General features: G+C 41.6%; 1 protein-coding gene across 1 annotated transcript; it reads left to right on the plus strand.

The window, feature by feature from the left end:
- Positions 1-906: 906 nt before the first annotated feature.
- On the plus strand, positions 907-10,681 carry LOC144594589 (fatty acid-binding protein 1, liver-like). Its single transcript, XM_078401323.1, has 4 exons — positions 907-1,079; positions 4,290-4,462; positions 7,425-7,517; positions 10,420-10,681. Exons 1-4 carry the CDS (start codon positions 1,013-1,015, stop codon positions 10,468-10,470), a joined length of 384 nt encoding a protein of 127 aa, XP_078257449.1. The 5' UTR covers positions 907-1,012; the 3' UTR covers positions 10,471-10,681.
- The last annotated feature ends 6,938 nt before the right edge of the window (positions 10,682-17,619 follow it).

Below are 17,619 nucleotides of genomic sequence, written 5' to 3' on the forward strand. Positions count from 1 at the left end.
AACTCCGTACAGACAAGTGCCCGGGGTCAGGATCGAACCTGGGTCTCTGGCGCTGTAAGGCAGTAGGTCTACTGTGCTGCCCTTGAGGACAGTGCCCTTCCCCAGTTCTTTTGTCCATGGGGAACAACATCAGATGTGCATTAATTCACAATAAGTGGCGTTAAGTGACACTTTTTTTCACTATGACTGGTCACACGTAATGTGAGTTTACTTACATTACTATTAAAACACAAAGTACGTGCTATAACACCAGGACATGTGCTCAACCAAGAAAGCCAAGCCCAAAGCCAAAGTAGTAGCTAAACTGCTTGTAGACACATAAGCGACGGGACAATAACTAACTCCATATGCAATGGGGAGCTACCTACAAGTTAACGAGCATTTACAAATTAATTGTGCAGATGCCTGTATATCATTGGGGTTATACAGAATGTCGTTTCACATTTAGACACTTTAGTAGGTGCAATAAGTTCCAAATTTCACAGGTGAAGCCGTAGATACTTGTTTTACTCATACACTGGATCTTTCATATATTATTTTAAATACAATCTTAAAAGTGTCATGATAAAGAAACTGCTGTAAAATATGTATTATGTTTAATATTATTTGCTGTGAGCTTATTAGTCCCTCTTAGCTCCAGGTAACTAACTTTGAATAATGCCTCATCTTAACCCCCCACGTCTAATGTTTCAGCTGATATATAATCAAGCAGAAAATATAATAATTATAGGCTGCTTTATAAATGGTGCCGCCTTTTTCATTAGTTTGGTTCAAAAACAAGTCTCAGCTGCTTTGCTTTTCCATTGCCGATCCCCTGGGCAACCAGAGGTAATCCTGCGCAAACGTTAAAATTACAAACCCATTTGCAGATGCATGCAGCTCGATAAACATGGTGGTGCATCCTTATTAACATCACCCATCAAGGAGTTATCCATTCCATTTTTTCAAAAAATTAATTCTGAAGATTCACTGAACTCGGGTCTGAACAACTTCACAGCAACAAAAAATCGAAATGGCCTTTACTGGGAAGTATGAATTGGAGAGTCAGGAAAACTTTGACCAACTCATGGAAGCTCTGGGTAAGATCAAAACTGTAACTCATTTTAAAAAAAACTGCTTTTGAAGGGGATGTAACTCAATAAATGCAACACGCAATAAGAGGGTTGAAGTCACTTTACATGTAGGTGTCAGTGTGTACTTGTGTAGGAAAGAACTGCAGGTGCTGGTTTAAATCGAAGGTAGACACAAAATGCTGGAGCAACTCAGCGGGCCAGGCAACATCTCTGGAGCGAAGGAACAGGCACTGAGGGAGGGTCTCGACCCAAGGTATCGTCCGCTCCTTCTCTCCAGAGATGCTGCCTGACCCGCTGAGTTGCTCCAGCATTTTGTGTTTACCTTAGGTGTCAAACAAGATAGTCGATGACAGCCACTTATTAAATTTGGTGACTTGTGTTGTGCTTTATATTTTTTCCAGCTGATGTTTCATTACAAGCTGCTGCGTTGAGACCTAAAGCAAGAAGTGAGGTTTGACATAATTTTACAGGACAGTAACTACTTTGAGATTTCCAGATTTGGCATTAATAGTTGCCATGTGAAGGTGCTGATTTGTAGAAGATGCTGCTTTTACGCGGGGTGATTAAAAAGATGGGTGTTTGATTTGATAGGACACTGATAACTGGAAGCAATTATCTCGTTAATTAAAATGTAAATGTTTCTACGTGAAAAGTCCAATATGATAAAACTATGGTGCTTCACTAAATGATCCACTTGAGAACTCAATGTGAAGTAGAGCCCAACATGTTTTTGTTGCTTCATTATTTTGCATTGAGGCACATTAATTGTATTGACATCTTGAAAATGAAATGCAGGATAAGAATACTGATGTTTTTATTTTATTCTTAGAGCCTTTCTCACCGATTCGTATCCCATCTCATGTTGTTGTTCAATCCCCTAGAACTAATATCTCCGCCTTTGACTCCTTGGATTTTTAGTTGGGTAATCATCCAACTTCAGAATCTGCAAAATGGACAACGTGAAGTTCTGTTTTGTCCAACGTGTCAGCAATATCACAAGGCTAAACTTTAATCCTCTTTCTTTGAGTTACAGGTACTTCAGCCTTTTGCAGTTTCCACATCAATAAACAATTTTTTATTTCTCGTAACATTTTTTCCCCATTTAGTAGCTGCATCAAAGTTCCTTTTTGTTACCTTGAATGTTTGCAGAAGGAAAATACATGAAATAAACGGCTGTAGTCCATTCAGAAGTTGCTTATCACCAGGAACGAGTCTCGTGTATCAGATAGAACACATAGAGAAGATAGCGCGATAATGCAGGACCCTGGTTAATACTAGGGTCTTGCACTTTTCAAAACCCTTTCTGAAAGGGGGCTTTTATTGTAAGAAGGTAAAATTGGAGAGATAAGCCAACACTACCAGGGCGGCATGGCAGTGTAGCGGTAGAGCTACTGCCTTACAGCGCTAGAGACTTGGATTCGATCCTGACTACAGCTGCTGTCTGTACAGAGTTTGTACGTTCTCCCTGTGACCATGTGGGTTTTCTCCAGGTTCGCTGGTTTCTTCCCACACTCCAAAAACATAAAAGTTTGCAGGTTAATTGGCTTGGTATAAAATGTAAAATTGTCCCTAGTGTGTGTAGAATAGATTTAATGAGCAGGGATTGCTGGTCGGCACAGACTCGGTGGGCCGAAGAGCCCGTTTCCGTACTAAACTAAACTAAACTACTCCTGAGCAGGGAGCGGTATAAACTTTGAATAATGTACTTGATGGAGAAAATGGGGGAACAAGATCATTTTTTAGAGAAGTATGGTTTAATATGTATTTCATAGTTTTTAAAACGATTGCCCCAAATGACATAAGTGCATGAGACAAAATCTGGAAGGGATTATGGAAATTGTTATGGTGGCTGGCAAATTAAGTGGCACTGGTACACCTGCTTCTCCACCTTTCCGGAGAAAACAACACATTGTTTTCTTCCCTGCCAGAACACAGGAAGTTCCTGATAATGGGCACGGAGTAAATAATTGAACCACGTAGATAAATTGATCTTTAAAAATTGCAAAAGATTAAAAGAGGATTGCTGTTGAATTGAACTGCCTGACTTTCCACCATGTAATGTGTATGTAAGTGGCATACTGTGCAAATTAAAGGTTGCGCAAAGTGCTAATTATCAAGGGTATACGGGTGTCAGGGGTTGCGGGGAGAAGGCAGGAGAATGGGGTTGAGAGGGAAAGATAGATCAGCCACGATTGAATGGCGGAGTGGACCTGATTGGTCGAATGGACTAAATTCTACTCCTAGAACTCGTGAAGTATGAACTTATGAACCCATGCTTTGTGTCTACAATGCATCACTTGCACAGTTCTGTACAGAATGAAAGCAAAATATTTTTGTAAAGGCACTCATGGTAAATTTCAACAGGATTTCTGGCGTCTGTGTGAAAACATCCCTGCCCTTATTACAATGACTTTCTCATCTTCTTTTAAATTCCTCCAGGATTTGTGCATGGGTGCTGTAAATTTCAGAGTGATGATGCAACCAAACAAGAGTGACATAAATGTCATTGTTACATGTTATGTTTGCTTCAACGTTAATTTATTCTGCATTGGTCAATCACTTTAAGGGAAGTCTTCTCTGCTGCCTGCAGCCTAATACACCTCTAGTTGTAAAGGCACCAAAGATTATGGGGAAAAGGCAGGGGAATGGGGTTGAGAGTGAAAAATAGATCAGCCATGATTGAGCGATGGAGTAAACTCGATGGGCCGAATGGCCTAATGCTGCTCCTATGTCGTATGGTTTTCCTTATAATTTAGCCGTAAGAAATTGGTGTGCCTCACTCCCTCCCTGCCTTGAAGGGTCTGACCTTTCAAGTGAAAACAGATGAGGGCTCTTCAGTGTTGGTACTAACAGAAAAGCTCCTTCCAGATAACAGTGAACATCCTTCATTTGGAAGATAGACACAAAGTGCTGGAGTAACTCCAGTGGGTCAGACAGCATCTCTGGAGAAAAAGGATGGGTGGTGTTTTGGTTCGAGACCTTTCTTCAGACAATCTGAAGAAGGATCCTGACCCGAAATGTCACCATCCTTTTTCTCCAGCAGTGCTGCCTGACCCACTGAGTTAGTCCAGCACTTTGTGTCTATCTTTGGTATATACCAGCATCTGCAGTTCCTTTCTACACATCCTTCATTTGAATCTTTATTTGAGTAAGAATAGTTAGCTTCTTCCTCTATACAGTAGTTGAAATATTTGTGCATTTGTTTTTATTTGTTAGGATTCTCAAATGATATCATTAAGAAATATAAAGGCATAACCAGCGTCATTGAGTTTGTCCAAAATGGAAATTCCTTTCAATGCATTTATCACTTTGGTAACCGTGTCGTTAAAAACAATTTCACCATTGGACAAGAGAGTGAATTTGTATCATTCACTGGGCACAAGGTTAAGGTAAGAATGCTTACATTTGTTTTACAGAAAATCATTTATAAAAACAGCATTCAGTTTATTAAGCCAGATCTTTCCAATAATCTTGATGTCTGAGGCTTAATCTTGAAAGCAGAAAACCACAGATAAGATTTCCCAAAACAAAATGTCAATTTGTTTCCATTAAACTCATTAATAAATAAGTGGAGATTGTATATCATGGACAGTTTTACAGTGCCAGATCCACACCAACAGCTTATGGTGTATTTTGTTCCCAATATATCTGGTTTTATCTCTAATCTTTACATCTATTTTTAATTAGCTAAAGTTCCAGGTTTCGATTCTTTCATGAGTTATATCAGTGAAGTTTATTAATCATGACCTTGGGCTTCAGATCACAAGTAGAAACATAGAAACATAGAAAATAGGTGCAGGGGTAGGCCATTCGGCCCTTCGAGCCAGCAATATGATCATGGCTGATCATCCAAAATCAGTACCCTGTTGCTGCTTTTTCCCCATATCCCTTGATTCCTGTCCTTTACATAGAACAGCTCATCCACAAGGTTAAATACATTTTTTTTTTAAACCTGAATATCGACTGGAATCCATTGGCGTCAACAGGACAAAAATTGTGGTTTGATATTTCAAGGGAATCAAGAGTGTTCAATTGTCACATGTATTGACAACGGAACAATGAAACTCTTACTTGTAGCAGTATGACAAGCCTGTAAAGACAATACTCATTGACAACACGTATTAAACAAAATAACTAAATTAGCTTAATACTTTAATAGAAAGCTAAATGGAAGAAACCTGAAGGATCTTGCATTTTGGAGATGTGAGGGGGCAAATGCTCATCCTTTATACAAACTATTAAATATAGCCTGAGGATTCCGGTCTGATGAAGGGTCTCGACCTGAAACGTCACCTATTCCTTTTCTCCAGAGTTCCTGCCTGACCTGCTGAGTTACTCCAGCATTTTGTGTCTATCCTCAGTGTAAACCAGCCACTGCAGTTCCTTCTTACACATTCCAAACCCAAAACTTTGCATTGTCCAACAGGTTTTAATGACTTCGGGAATCCAAAAAGAAAACTAATTAATTATTTTTGAAGCATAGCTGCTGTGGTAAGGAAAACAAGGAGCAAATATACACAGCAAGCTCCTTCAGGGAACAGCTCTGCCCAGGACAGGATGGCCCTGCAGAGAGTAGTGCGTTCGGCAGAACGCACCATGGGAACTACACTCGTCCCCCTGCAGGACCTATACATCAGGAGGTGCAGATCCAGAGCAAGCAAGATCATGAGGGACCCCTGCCACCCCAGTAACGGACTGTTCCAGATGCTACGGTCAGGCAAACGCCTCCGCTGTCACGCTGTGAAAACGGAGAGGATGAGACAGAGCTTCTTCCCACAGGCCATCAGGACTGTCAACTTTGATAACCCCAGAGACTAAATTTTTGTCGACACTTTTTGTGCTATGTTTAGTAACTTATTAACTTTATTTATATGCTGTAACTGTAATTATTTTTGTGCACAACCCGCAGGCATTGCCACTTTCATTTCACTGCACATCGAGTATGTGTATGTGACAAATAAATTTGACTTGACTTGACAATGAGCAAATAATCTGCTTTTAGGGCATTTGGTTGAGGAATTAATCTTGGCCAGGTAACTTGGGAGAATTAGCATTCTTTTCAAAATAATTGTCACTTACAGCACAGTGGAGCAGCAGTAGAGTTGCTGCCTTACAGCGCCAGAGACCCGGGTTTGATCCTGACTATGGGTGCTGTCTGTACGGAGCTTGTACGTTTCTTCCCAGCCATTACCAGGCAACTGAACCATCCTCTCACCAGCTAGAGAGCGGTCCTGACCTCCCATCTGCCCCATTGGAGACCTTCGAACTATCTTTATTCAGATTTTATTGGACTTCATCTTGACATATCCTTTATCCTGTATCTGTACACTGTGGACGGCTCGATTGTAATCTGGCCAAATCTTTTCGCTGACTGGATAGCACGCAACTAAAAGCTTTTCACTGTACCTCGGTACACGTGACAATTATAAACTAAGCTAAAAGTAAACTAAGACTTTGCACAGTTTAGTGGCTATCCTGCAGGAAGTGGAAGTGATTAACGATGACGTTCGTGTATCAGTTTGTACCATCTGGTTGTTGATGATACTGCTTCCATTGTAAGATAAGCTGGAGCTACCCAATGTCTGAGTGATGTCTTGATGACCATATAAAAAGCAGTTTGCAGAATGTCACAGTAACCCAGCAACCACTCCCCCAAAATCTTTCCTCCTGGATTGTCTTCATGGAGCATGAGGCTCAGGAAGGGAACATTCACCTTCCCATCTTCATCAGGCCAACGTCCTTGCTGTTGGCTGTCAGCCATCCAGGCTAGACTGTCGGGGATGATGCCAAAGAAATGCAATCAGAAGCCAGGGTCTGTTGGCACTGAAAGCCTCCACCAGCCATGCTGTGGGCTCGAGTCTCATACGAGTAGTTTTGTTTTGTTTAGTTTAGTTTAGAGATACAGCGCGGAAACAGGCCCTTCGGCCCACCGAGTCAACACTGACCAGCAATCCCCTTGCATGAGCACGATCCTATGCATTAGGGACAATTTACATTGATACCAAGCCAATTACCCAACAAACCTGTACATCTTTAGAGTGCAGGAGGAAACCGAACATCCCGGAAAAATCTACGCAGGTCACGGGGAGAACATACAATCTCTGTGCAGACAGCACCTGTAGTCAGGATCGAACCCGGGTCTCTGACGCGGCATGGCAGCAACTCTACCGCTGCACCGCCACTGCACAGGAGCATGGGGAAAGGTCAATGCTCTCGAGTAAGACCCTTGGGGAAACGTTTCATTGGTATCGTTGGTTTACAAGAAAATGATTTGAACAAAATATTAACGGTTGGTTTGATAAGTTCAAGAGTCAAGAGTGTTTTATTGTCATGTGACGTTTGGTTTTGTAGGCTTTGGCAAAGCTGGAAGGTGAGAATAAGCTGGTTGTCACAATGCATGGATTGACTGCAGTCATGGAACTGCGCGGAGACAGAATCATTGAAGTAAGTCACCGTTATTGTTGGCTCTGCTGCTGAAGTTGAAGCAGTCCTTTGCAATTGCTCATAATCTTATCAATAGTCTGATTATGTGAGTACCAGGAAATACTACTTCATTAGATTCCTGGAAAACTCGCACCAAATCATCCACCTCCAGTTTAAATTCCATTTGGAATATTTTGGAGGACCAAGAAACAAGAACCATAGGCTTGAATATTCAGTTCTGCAGTTTAAGTTAGTTATGTGCTGGATCTGTTAAGCCTGATAATTTGGTCCTGAAGTTTAATTCATTTATGTGTTAATGTGCCTAGCATATATATATATATATATAATATATATAACTAATTGGTGTATGCATCATAAAAATCAAATGGAAAAAATAACATTTCAGGTTATTAAAGTTAGAGTCATACAGCATTGAAACTGGCCCTTCGGCTCAACTTGCCCACACCAGAGTATGGTAGAGTTGCTGCCTCACAGAGGCTGAGACCCGGGTTCCATCCTGGCCTCGGGTGCTATCTGTGTGGAGTTTGCACATTCTCCCTGTGGCCACTTGGGTTTCCTCCAGGAGCTCCTGTTTCTCTTCACCTAACAAAGACGTGTGGGTTTGCAGGTTAATTGGCCTCTGTAAATTGACCCTAGTGTAATAGGAGTGGATGCGAAAGTGGGATAACATGGAACTACTATGAACGGGTGATCGATGGTCAGTGTGGACCTGGTGGGCTGAAGGGCCTGTTTCCATGCTTTAGGTGCTAAACTATTCCAAGATCAAAAACAGTATATATCAATATCACTCTACTTGTTCTGAGAAAAATTGACACCAAACCATAGAGAGAAATCAACAAAGAGTTATGAGAAATGTTTCAAGTTACCTAAAATAGCACGATGTAAAAGGCATTAGCCTCAGATCAAGGATTTAGATATGCTTAAATTTCCTAACTGCTGGAGTGATGATGAATCTATTTTTAAATTAAAAGCTACAGAAAAAACTAACACCGCATTGAATAAGAATTGACTCGATGGTATCTGCACCAAATAGGGCGCTCGGGCAACAGATTTGCTGATGGCTCAGTACTGAAAGTGACGCAGCTAACAGAGTTGCAAAGACATGGCACCATCCAGGTTTCTGGTGCTGTCTGCGTGGAGTTTTCGTGTTCTCCTTGTGATCGCTCGGGTTTCTCCCGTTGCTGTCTTAGTTTTGGTGAGTTTAGTTTAGTTTAGTTTTAGTTTAGTTTTAGAGATACAGCGCGGAAACTGGCCCTTTAGGCCGACCGAGTCCAAGCCAACCAGCACTATCCTACATACTAGGGACAATTCACGATCTTTCACCGAAGGCAATTAACCTACAAACGTGTGTGGCTTTGGAACGTGGGAGGAAACCGGAGCGCCCAGGGAAAACCCACGTGGTTACGGGGAGAAGGTACAAACTCCGTACAGACAGCACCCATAGCCAGGATCGGACAGCACACGTGGTCAGGATCGAACCTGGGTCTCAGGCACTCTAAGGCAGCATCTCTACTGCTGCGCCACCGTACCGCCCCATTTAGAACGTTTGACATCACTGGGCCTTTACTCGCTGGAGTTTAGACGGTTGAGGGGGGGACCACTTTGAAACTTACAGAATAATGAAAGGCGGTGGATGTAATAGAGTGGATGTAATAGAGTGGATGTGTAGTAAAGGATGTTTCCATTGGTGGGAGAGTCTAGGACCAGAGGTCATAGCCCCAGAATTAAAGGGTGCTCTTTTAGAAAGGAGGTGAGGAGGGACGTCTTTAGTCAGAGGGTAGTTAATCTGTGGAGCTCATTGCCACAGGGGGCTGTGGAGGCCAAGTCAGTGGATATTTTTAAGGCAGAGATAGACAAATTCTTGATTAGAACTGGTGTCAAGGGTTTATGGGGAGAAGGCAGGAAATGGGATCAGGAGGCAGAGATCAGCCATGATAGAATGGCGGAGTAGACTCGATGGGCCGAATAGCCTAATTCTACTCCTATTACTTGTGAACTTGTGAAAACCTCAAATGGCTCTGGATTTGCCCACACAAACAGCGCCTTGTAGCATAGTATTATAGCATGGAAATATCTTTCAGACCAAGGACACAGCTCTGGGAAGAAAGTAACCATTTGCACTAACCTTATCACACCTAATCCCCAGATTCTACTGCTCACCTACACACTCAGGGTAATTTATAAACACACCAACTTGGAATGTGAGAGGAGTCGAGAGTTTCTGAGGAAACCCACACGATCACAGGGAGAGCATGCAAACTCCACACAGACAGACCAGACAATCGGCATTGAATCAGGGTTGTGTGAGGCATCACCTGGGCCACCTGAAAAATATTTATTTTAGCAATTTATCATCTCCACTGGAGATTATATCAGCCTTAAGAGCTCTCTTGCTAAATCAGTAGAATTCTTGTGTTGCTTACAAGATTTTTCAACTCGTAATAAAATGCCACCTTTCACCTTGGTTCATGGTCACTCACAACGGGCAATTTTAACACCAAAATCAAGATATTGAAACCACTTTCTTCATTTTGTAGGTCGAAAGTAAAGATTTAACTATTTCACATAGGCAAATATGTAATGTAAAAGCATTTGCTCTCAATGAACTAAATTCAATGGAATTAGAACATTTCAGAATCTGAAATATCATTAAAATGCGTTAATTTCATTTTGATTATAACAGCTTTTCTTTACATTTGTTCATAAAAAACACTTGCTTATATTCTAACTCCCAGATCTGCTAATGCATCTACTCTGAATCTGTAATTGATGTTATTCTTTTCAGTTACTGGCAATCAATCCCATAATCGTAGCATGTTCTGTTTTTGTCTCTCTTGCGGGAAACTTTGATACAAAATATGAAATGTTGAAGTGTTTCACTCTGTACCTTGGTTTCTTTCAGACTATCACTAATGGAGACGTTGCCTTCAAGAAAATTAGCAAAAGAATTTAAAGGACAGGAGCCACATCAAAAGCAAATGAAGCCTGAACTGCACTGTGTTAATGAAATGAAAGCAACCACTTTTAGATTCAAAGACACAAATAGATTATTATTTAATTAGTTCTGTAAGAAAAGATTTTTTTAAACTTCTCTGTCCACAAGTACACAATAAACATGTCAGACTATCAAAGTCTCGAGTCTCTCTTTTGCTAATCAATTTTAACAGGAGCCTAGAAGTAAAAAATGACCCTGAAAATAATTATTTGATTTGTGTAAACTGAATAATGACAATTGCCTTAAAGCGATATAAAACAAATTTAGCCAGATGCCCAATTTATATACATAAATCAAGTACTGTAATAAAATGTTATCGGTGTGAAATTTCAGTGCTATTAAGACATTAGTAAACCTACTAAGTACTTCCAGTATTCTCTATATTTTCATGTCTAAACTGCAATGAAGTGAACATTTTGAATGGAATACATTTTCCTCAAAACTCCAATTTTGCCAATTGTTACAAGGGAACAGTTCAAGGATCGCACTAGCAGAACAGAAAAAGGCTCACTCGTCTCTTTAGTTACAAATCAGTTTTATTGGCAAGAGGGAGAACAAAAACAATACTTGGTCTTGGTATGCGCGGGGTCCGTTTTACAGCAGCACATCTCTCCCCCCCTCTCTCCCCCTCTCTCCCCCTCTCTCTCCCTCTCTCTCCCTCCCTCTCTCTCCCTCTCTCTCCCTCTCTCTCTCTCTCTCTCTCCCCCCTCTCCCCCCCTCTCTCCCCCTCTCTCCCCCTCTCTCCCTCTCTCTCCCTCTCTCTCCCCCTCTCTCCCCCTCTCTCCCCCTCTCTCCCCCTCTCTCCCCCTCTCTCCCCTCTCTCCCCCTCTCTCCCCCTCTCTCTCCCTCTCTCCCCCTCTCTCTCTCTCCCCCTCTCTCCCCCTCTCTCTCCCTCCGTCCGCGGCTCTGATCGTGACTCATCCCGTCGGTGAACCCCTCTCATACATGAACTTTTTATTTGATAATAGAAATATTCTTAATCAATATATATTAAATAAATCTCTTAATGAGTGAAGGATGATTGATAAATTAAAAAGGGCATTGTATATTTGGTAAAAAAGTGTTTCCCTTAAAGATTATTTGTGGCCATTCGCCCCTTTAAAGAAATTCTTTCCCAAGTACGAGAGAGCTGCTCTTAACGCTGCCATTAACCAAGAGATTACAATTTGAGACAATAGACAATAGGTGCAGGAGTAGGCCGTTCGGCCCTTCGAGCCAGCACCGCCATTCAATGTGATCATGGCTGGTCATTCACAATCAGTACCCCGTTCCTGCCTTTAAATCTCTCATTGTCTCCTCTGGCTGTACGTCATCCATATCCGTCCATTCATATCCATGTGCATTTCTAAAAGCCTCATAAACGTCACTCTGATATCTGCCTCCACCACCACTCCTAGCAGTGCATCTCGCATTATAAAAAAAACTATAACCAGTGTTGCAGATCAAATCATAATACGGTTGACACAGTTTTGATCTCATGTCAGGAAAATAAAGTTCTAAAAAATATAATCGTCACCAAGTTTTAAATTTTGGTATGATTTCAACCCGAGAAAATCTCACCTTCCAGATTTATCGATCAATGTTTTCTATCTGACATTGGTTGATCTATCTTTGTGTGTAGGAAGGAACTGCAGATGCTGGTTGAAACCTAAGATAAGACACAAAAAGCTGGAGTAACTCAGCGGGACAGGCAGCATCTCTGGAGAGAAGGAATGGGTGACGTATTGGGTCGAGACCCTTCTTCAGCCTTCAATCTTTATGGTGGGATCAGTACTGCCACCTGGTGGCCACATCCTACTTGAGAGAAAATATAAATATACTAAATAATTATTTAAGTAGATCATCATTTAAAGGGACCATCATTTATTTATGAGGAAGCCTCTCCTGCAACCATTGTGTTCTGTTATAATAGCCTTTTGTTGTTAAGGCCAAAGAACATTTCCCTTCAATGAGTCTACACATGATTTTTGTACTAGCTTGTGATTTGAATCATTGTAAGTCGCATAGCAAAATTGAAAATGACTGAATAATTGTACCATTTAACTACGTAGCAGTGAATCAAAAAGAAGCTGATGACATTTTCACAAATATAAAAAGAACTGTTTCACAACACCATCCACTCTATTTTGCTGATATAAAATATAGAACAGTACAGCACAGGAATCGGCTCCTTGGCCCACAATGCCTGTGCAGAACATAATGCTGTTAATCTCCTCTGCCTGCATAGTGCTCCATTCCCTGCATATCCATGTGCCTTTTTAAAAGCCTCTTAAATGCCACTATCATATTTGCTTCCACCACACCTGGCAGTGCTCACATTATAAACAAAAACTTTTAATATGTTTTATGTGCATGGAAAAATTATAACATTAAATTTGCATTATATTTACCTATGTAAGAAAATGTAGTTCTGGTTAGGATTTGCCAAGGAATTCCTCTCAAGATTTCCCAAGTAACAACTGAAAAATTCCAATCTAGTAAGCTGGATGGTTAAATGTATTGTGCTAAAATTTATCGATGTATTAAAATCAACATTTAAGACAAGCGCTTTTAAAATAAAATGATTAAACGATTGTAGAGCCCAGAAATTATGGATGTTCCTTTGTCTGATTTCTCGTGCGTGCTGGATGAAGCAAGTAGCATCAGAGGATAAAACACCTTAGATTTCACCTTGGTAGAAGATCGCATTCAATATAAAGTCAAACAAATAAAGATAGTTTTGAAAAAGTCACATTTGGAGGTGAAGAAGGAAGAATATACTGGGACTTTTAGTAAGACAACAAAACATATTGAATGAATGAATGAATAAGTTTATTGGCCAAGTATGTGCATATACAAGGAATGTGCCTTGGTGCTCCGCTCACAAATGACAACACAAACATACAGTTAACAATTAAGAATAAAGTACCATTATGGTCTAAACATGTGGGTGAAAATAAACCAGAGCAAAAAAGAGACTACAGACTTTGGTTATTAAGTAGAACTATCACTCGTGGGAAAAAAAAGGCTGGCTGTGGCTACTTTGACAGTCCGGAGTCGCCTTCCAGAGGGAAGTACTTCAAAGAGCTTGTGGCCAGGGTGAGAGGGGTCAGAGATGATCTTGCCCGCTTGCTTCCTGGCCCTTGCAGTGTACAGTTCATCAATGGGGGGAAGGTTGCAGCCAACAACCTTCTCAGCTGTGCGAACGATCTGTTGCAGCCTCCGGATGTCGTGCTTGGTGGCTGAGTCAAACCAGACCATGATGGAGAAGGTGAGGATGGACTCAATGATAGCAGTATAGAATTGGACCATCATTGCCTGTGGCAGATTGTGTTTCCTCAGTTGCCACAGGAAGTACATCCTCTGTTGGGCCTTTTTGACTGTGGAGTCGATGGTGGCCCCCCATTTAAGGTCTCTGGAGACGATGGTTCCAAGGAACTTAAATGACTCCACAGATGTGACTATGGTGTTGTTGATGGTGAGTGGGGGGAGGGGAGGGGAGGGGGATGTCTTCGAAAGTCTACAATTAGTTCCACTGTCTTGAGAGCATTGAGCTCCAGGTTGTTGCGATGGCACCAGGACGTCAGCTGTGTCACTTCCCCTCTGTAGGCAGATTCCTCCCCATCCTGGATTGAGCTATTAAAGAGACCATCCTTGGCATTACAATTCTATCATCTACAAATACTTGCTTGCTATTTAAACCAAACTTTTTAAAGTACAAATCCCTAGATTAGATCCCTTAATATATATTATTGATTAAAGAGCATGTAACCACAACATATTTGGCTGTTGCTAAGCACAAAGTGCTGGAGGAACTCAGCAGGTCAGGCAGCATCTGTTGAGGGAATTGGACAGGTGATGTTTCGGGTTAGGACCGTTCAGGATTCCCTCCTGAAATGTCACCTTCCCATTCCCTCCACAGATTCTGACTGTCCCACTGAATTCCTGCACCCAGTCTAGAGTCCAAGGTGCTGGAAATGTTACAGATCTAGAATTCTCTCTCGATCTCTAAAGAGTAGAGAAAAAAAACATTCACAGAATGAGACAGTATGGAGTAATGGAAAATGTCATTGCAGGTTAATGTGGGATATATATGAATGGGATCTTGCAGGTTAACCATGGTCCCATTCAAATATATCCCACATGTTTAGACCGTAATGTTGTATCCTTATTGTTTTGATGTGATTATGCTTTATTCTTAATTGTTAACTGTATGTTTGTGTTGTCATTTGTGAGCGGAGCACGACAAGGCACATTCCTTGTATATGCACATACTTGGCCAATAAACTTATTCATTCATTCATTCATTCATTCATTCATCATATATACAATGAAGGTAATGAAGCTCAAAGAAGATAAATAGCAAAGGAGAGATATTGAACAGTGAAAAACGATGCAAATATAACACAGAGACCGACAATATTTGTTTCAAAATGAGAAGCAACTAGTGTGCATACTCTGCCTTCCTCCCTGGACCTGTGGTGCTGAGGTCTTCCCTGCAACAGATGGCAGTCTACACTTAAAGGCACTTGCAGTGCAAAGGACATGCATCAAACGTTGCAACTCCCTGCAGCCGCGAGGGCAAATGGAAACTCTGGAGTGGATTAATGGGCTGCGCAATAGTGACAATCTAGATATGGAAGATGTACAAATTCATTATGTCTGCAAGGTTATGAAATTATCGACATATACACAATGAGATTATGTTGCTTGGATCAGAGTAGCCACAAGAAGGAGAGGATGACTGGAGAAATTTGGATTGCTTTCTCTTAAGAGTCAAGAGCATTTAATTGTCATAGGCACCAGAAACAGAGCAGTGAAATTCTTACTTGTTGCAGGTCTTGCAGGCACATTAATGCCACCACACAACGAATAAATATACAATAAAGAATAATACAATAAATCATCAGTTATACTGGGAACTGTACAATATCAGGAAGTCATGATGCAGCTCTCTAGGAATTTGGTTAGGCAGCATTGTGAACACTTCTGATCGCCCCATTAGAGGAAAGATGTGAAGGTTTGGAGAGGGTGCAGGAGGTTTACCAGAATGCTGCCAGGATTAGAGGGTTTCAGCTCCAGCGAGAGGTTGGATAGACTTGGATTGTTTTCTCTTGAACATCAGAACTTGAGGGGAGACTTGATAGAAGAAAAAAAATTATGAGAAATATAGATAGGGTGGACAGTCGGAACCTTTATCCCAAGGTGCAAATGCCCAACACTAGAGGGCATAATTATAAAGTGAGAGGGGGAAGGTTTAATGGCAATTTTTTTCTACACAGAGAGTGGTGGGGGCCTGGAGCGCTTTGCCAGGGGTGGAGGCAGATATGATAGTGGTGTGTAAGAGGCTTTTAGATGGGCACATGAAAGTGCATGGATCATGTACAGGCAGATGAGATTACTTTAACGACTTCATGTTCAGCACAAACATTGTGGGCTTAAGGGCCCATTCCTGTGCTCTACTGTTCTATATCAATGTTTAAGTCCATACTTCAGCTGAGGTATGGAGTGCAATCATACAAATTCGATAGTAAATTGTTGCTGAGGTAGGGTTGTGGTTAGTGTTGTGCAGCGTGGTTCAATATTCTTTTGGTTGATGGAAGAAGTTGCCGAGGGATAATGGTTCTCAGGCTTTTGTACCTTCTTCTTGATGGTAGTTAATGAGATGAGAGCATGGGCAGAGTGGTGATGTGGGTCTTTGATGATATCAGCTTCCTTCTTGAAGCAATGCTTCCTGCAGATCCTGTTGATGGTGGGGACGTCAATACCAATGATGGACCGGGCAATGTCAACCACTTTCTGCAGCCTCCTACGTTCTTGGGCATTTGAATCACTGAACAAGGCTGTGCTGCAACCAGTTAGTATGCTCCTCACCATACACTTGCAGAAGTTCAAGAGAGTATTCGGTGACAAATCTCCTGCAACATTAGAGGAAGCGGAGGCATTGGTGAGCCTTCCTTATGATTGCAACAATGTGCTAGCCTTAGGTGGGATAGTCAGAGATTTGCACGCCCAGGAACTTGAAGCTGTTGACTCTCTCCATCATCCCCCACTGTTGAGGACAGGTTAACGAATCCTTGACTTTGCCTTCCTGAAGTCAACAATCAGCTCCTTGGATAGTCACAAAAAGCTGGACTAACTCAGTGGGACAGGCAGCATTTCTGGAGAAAAAGAGTAGGTGAGGTTTTGGGTCGAGACCCTTCTTCAGACTGAGAGTTGGGGAAAGGGAAACGAGAGATATAGATGGTGATGTAGAACAAATAATTGAAAGATATGTAAAAGAATAACGATGATAAATCAGGCCATTATTAGCTGTGGCCTAGGTGAGAACAAGTATGGACAGGTATTGTTACCTGTTATTCATCCAACAATGGAGATATCATCAGTAAATATCACCTGCTTCAGAGGCTGAAGTTGATGTGATGGAAATATTTAAAGTTATGAGAAACATAGACAGGGTAGACAGTCAAAGTCTATTTCCCAGAAACTTCAGGCCATAGCACCAGGTGAAAGGGTATTAGCTAAATATCAATTCACTGGATGTTTTCAAGAGAGAGTTAGATTCAGCTCTTAGGGCTAAAGGAATCAAGGGACATGGGGAAAAAGCAGGAACGGGGTACTGATTTTAGATGATCAGCCATGATCATTTTGAATGGCGGTGCTGGCTCGAAGGGCCGAATGGCATACTGCCTGCACCTATTTTTCTATGTTTCCATGTTTCTAAAAGGAGAAGATACAAGGAAAAAGGGCGGGCACAGTGGCACAGCAGTAGAGTCGTTGCCTTGCAGCTCCAGAGACTCGTGTTCGATCCTGACCTTGGGTGTCGTCTGTACAGAGTTTGCACATTCTCTCTGTGACTGTGTGGGTTTCTGCCGGATGCTCCGGTTTCCTCCCACTTCCCAAAGAGTTCAGGTTTATATGTTAATTGTCTTCTGTAAATTGTTCCAAGTGTGTAGGATAAAACTAGTGTGAATGGGTGACCACTGATCGGCACGGACTTGGTGGGCCGAAGGGCCTTTTTCCACGCTATAGCTCTAAAACTCTAATTGAAAGTTATACATCTCCTAAGATCATAAGTGATAGGAGCAGAATTAGCCTATTCGGCCCTTCACATCTAACTAATCACGA

Source organism: Rhinoraja longicauda, chromosome 6, assembly GCF_053455715.1.
Source record: "Rhinoraja longicauda isolate Sanriku21f chromosome 6, sRhiLon1.1, whole genome shotgun sequence".
Taxonomy (NCBI): Eukaryota; Metazoa; Chordata; class Chondrichthyes; order Rajiformes; family Arhynchobatidae; genus Rhinoraja; species Rhinoraja longicauda.

Coding starts and splice junctions, on each gene's coding strand:
- LOC144594589 (XM_078401323.1), top strand. CDS start 1,013: ATGGCCTTTACTGGGAAGTATGAATTGGAGAGTCAGGAAAACTTTGAC. Junction 4,463..7,424: donor TCACTGGGCACAAGGTTAAG/GTAAGAATGCTT, acceptor TTGGTTTTGTAG/GCTTTGGCAAAGCTGGAAGG. Junction 7,518..10,419: donor GCGGAGACAGAATCATTGAA/GTAAGTCACCGT, acceptor GGTTTCTTTCAG/ACTATCACTAATGGAGACGT.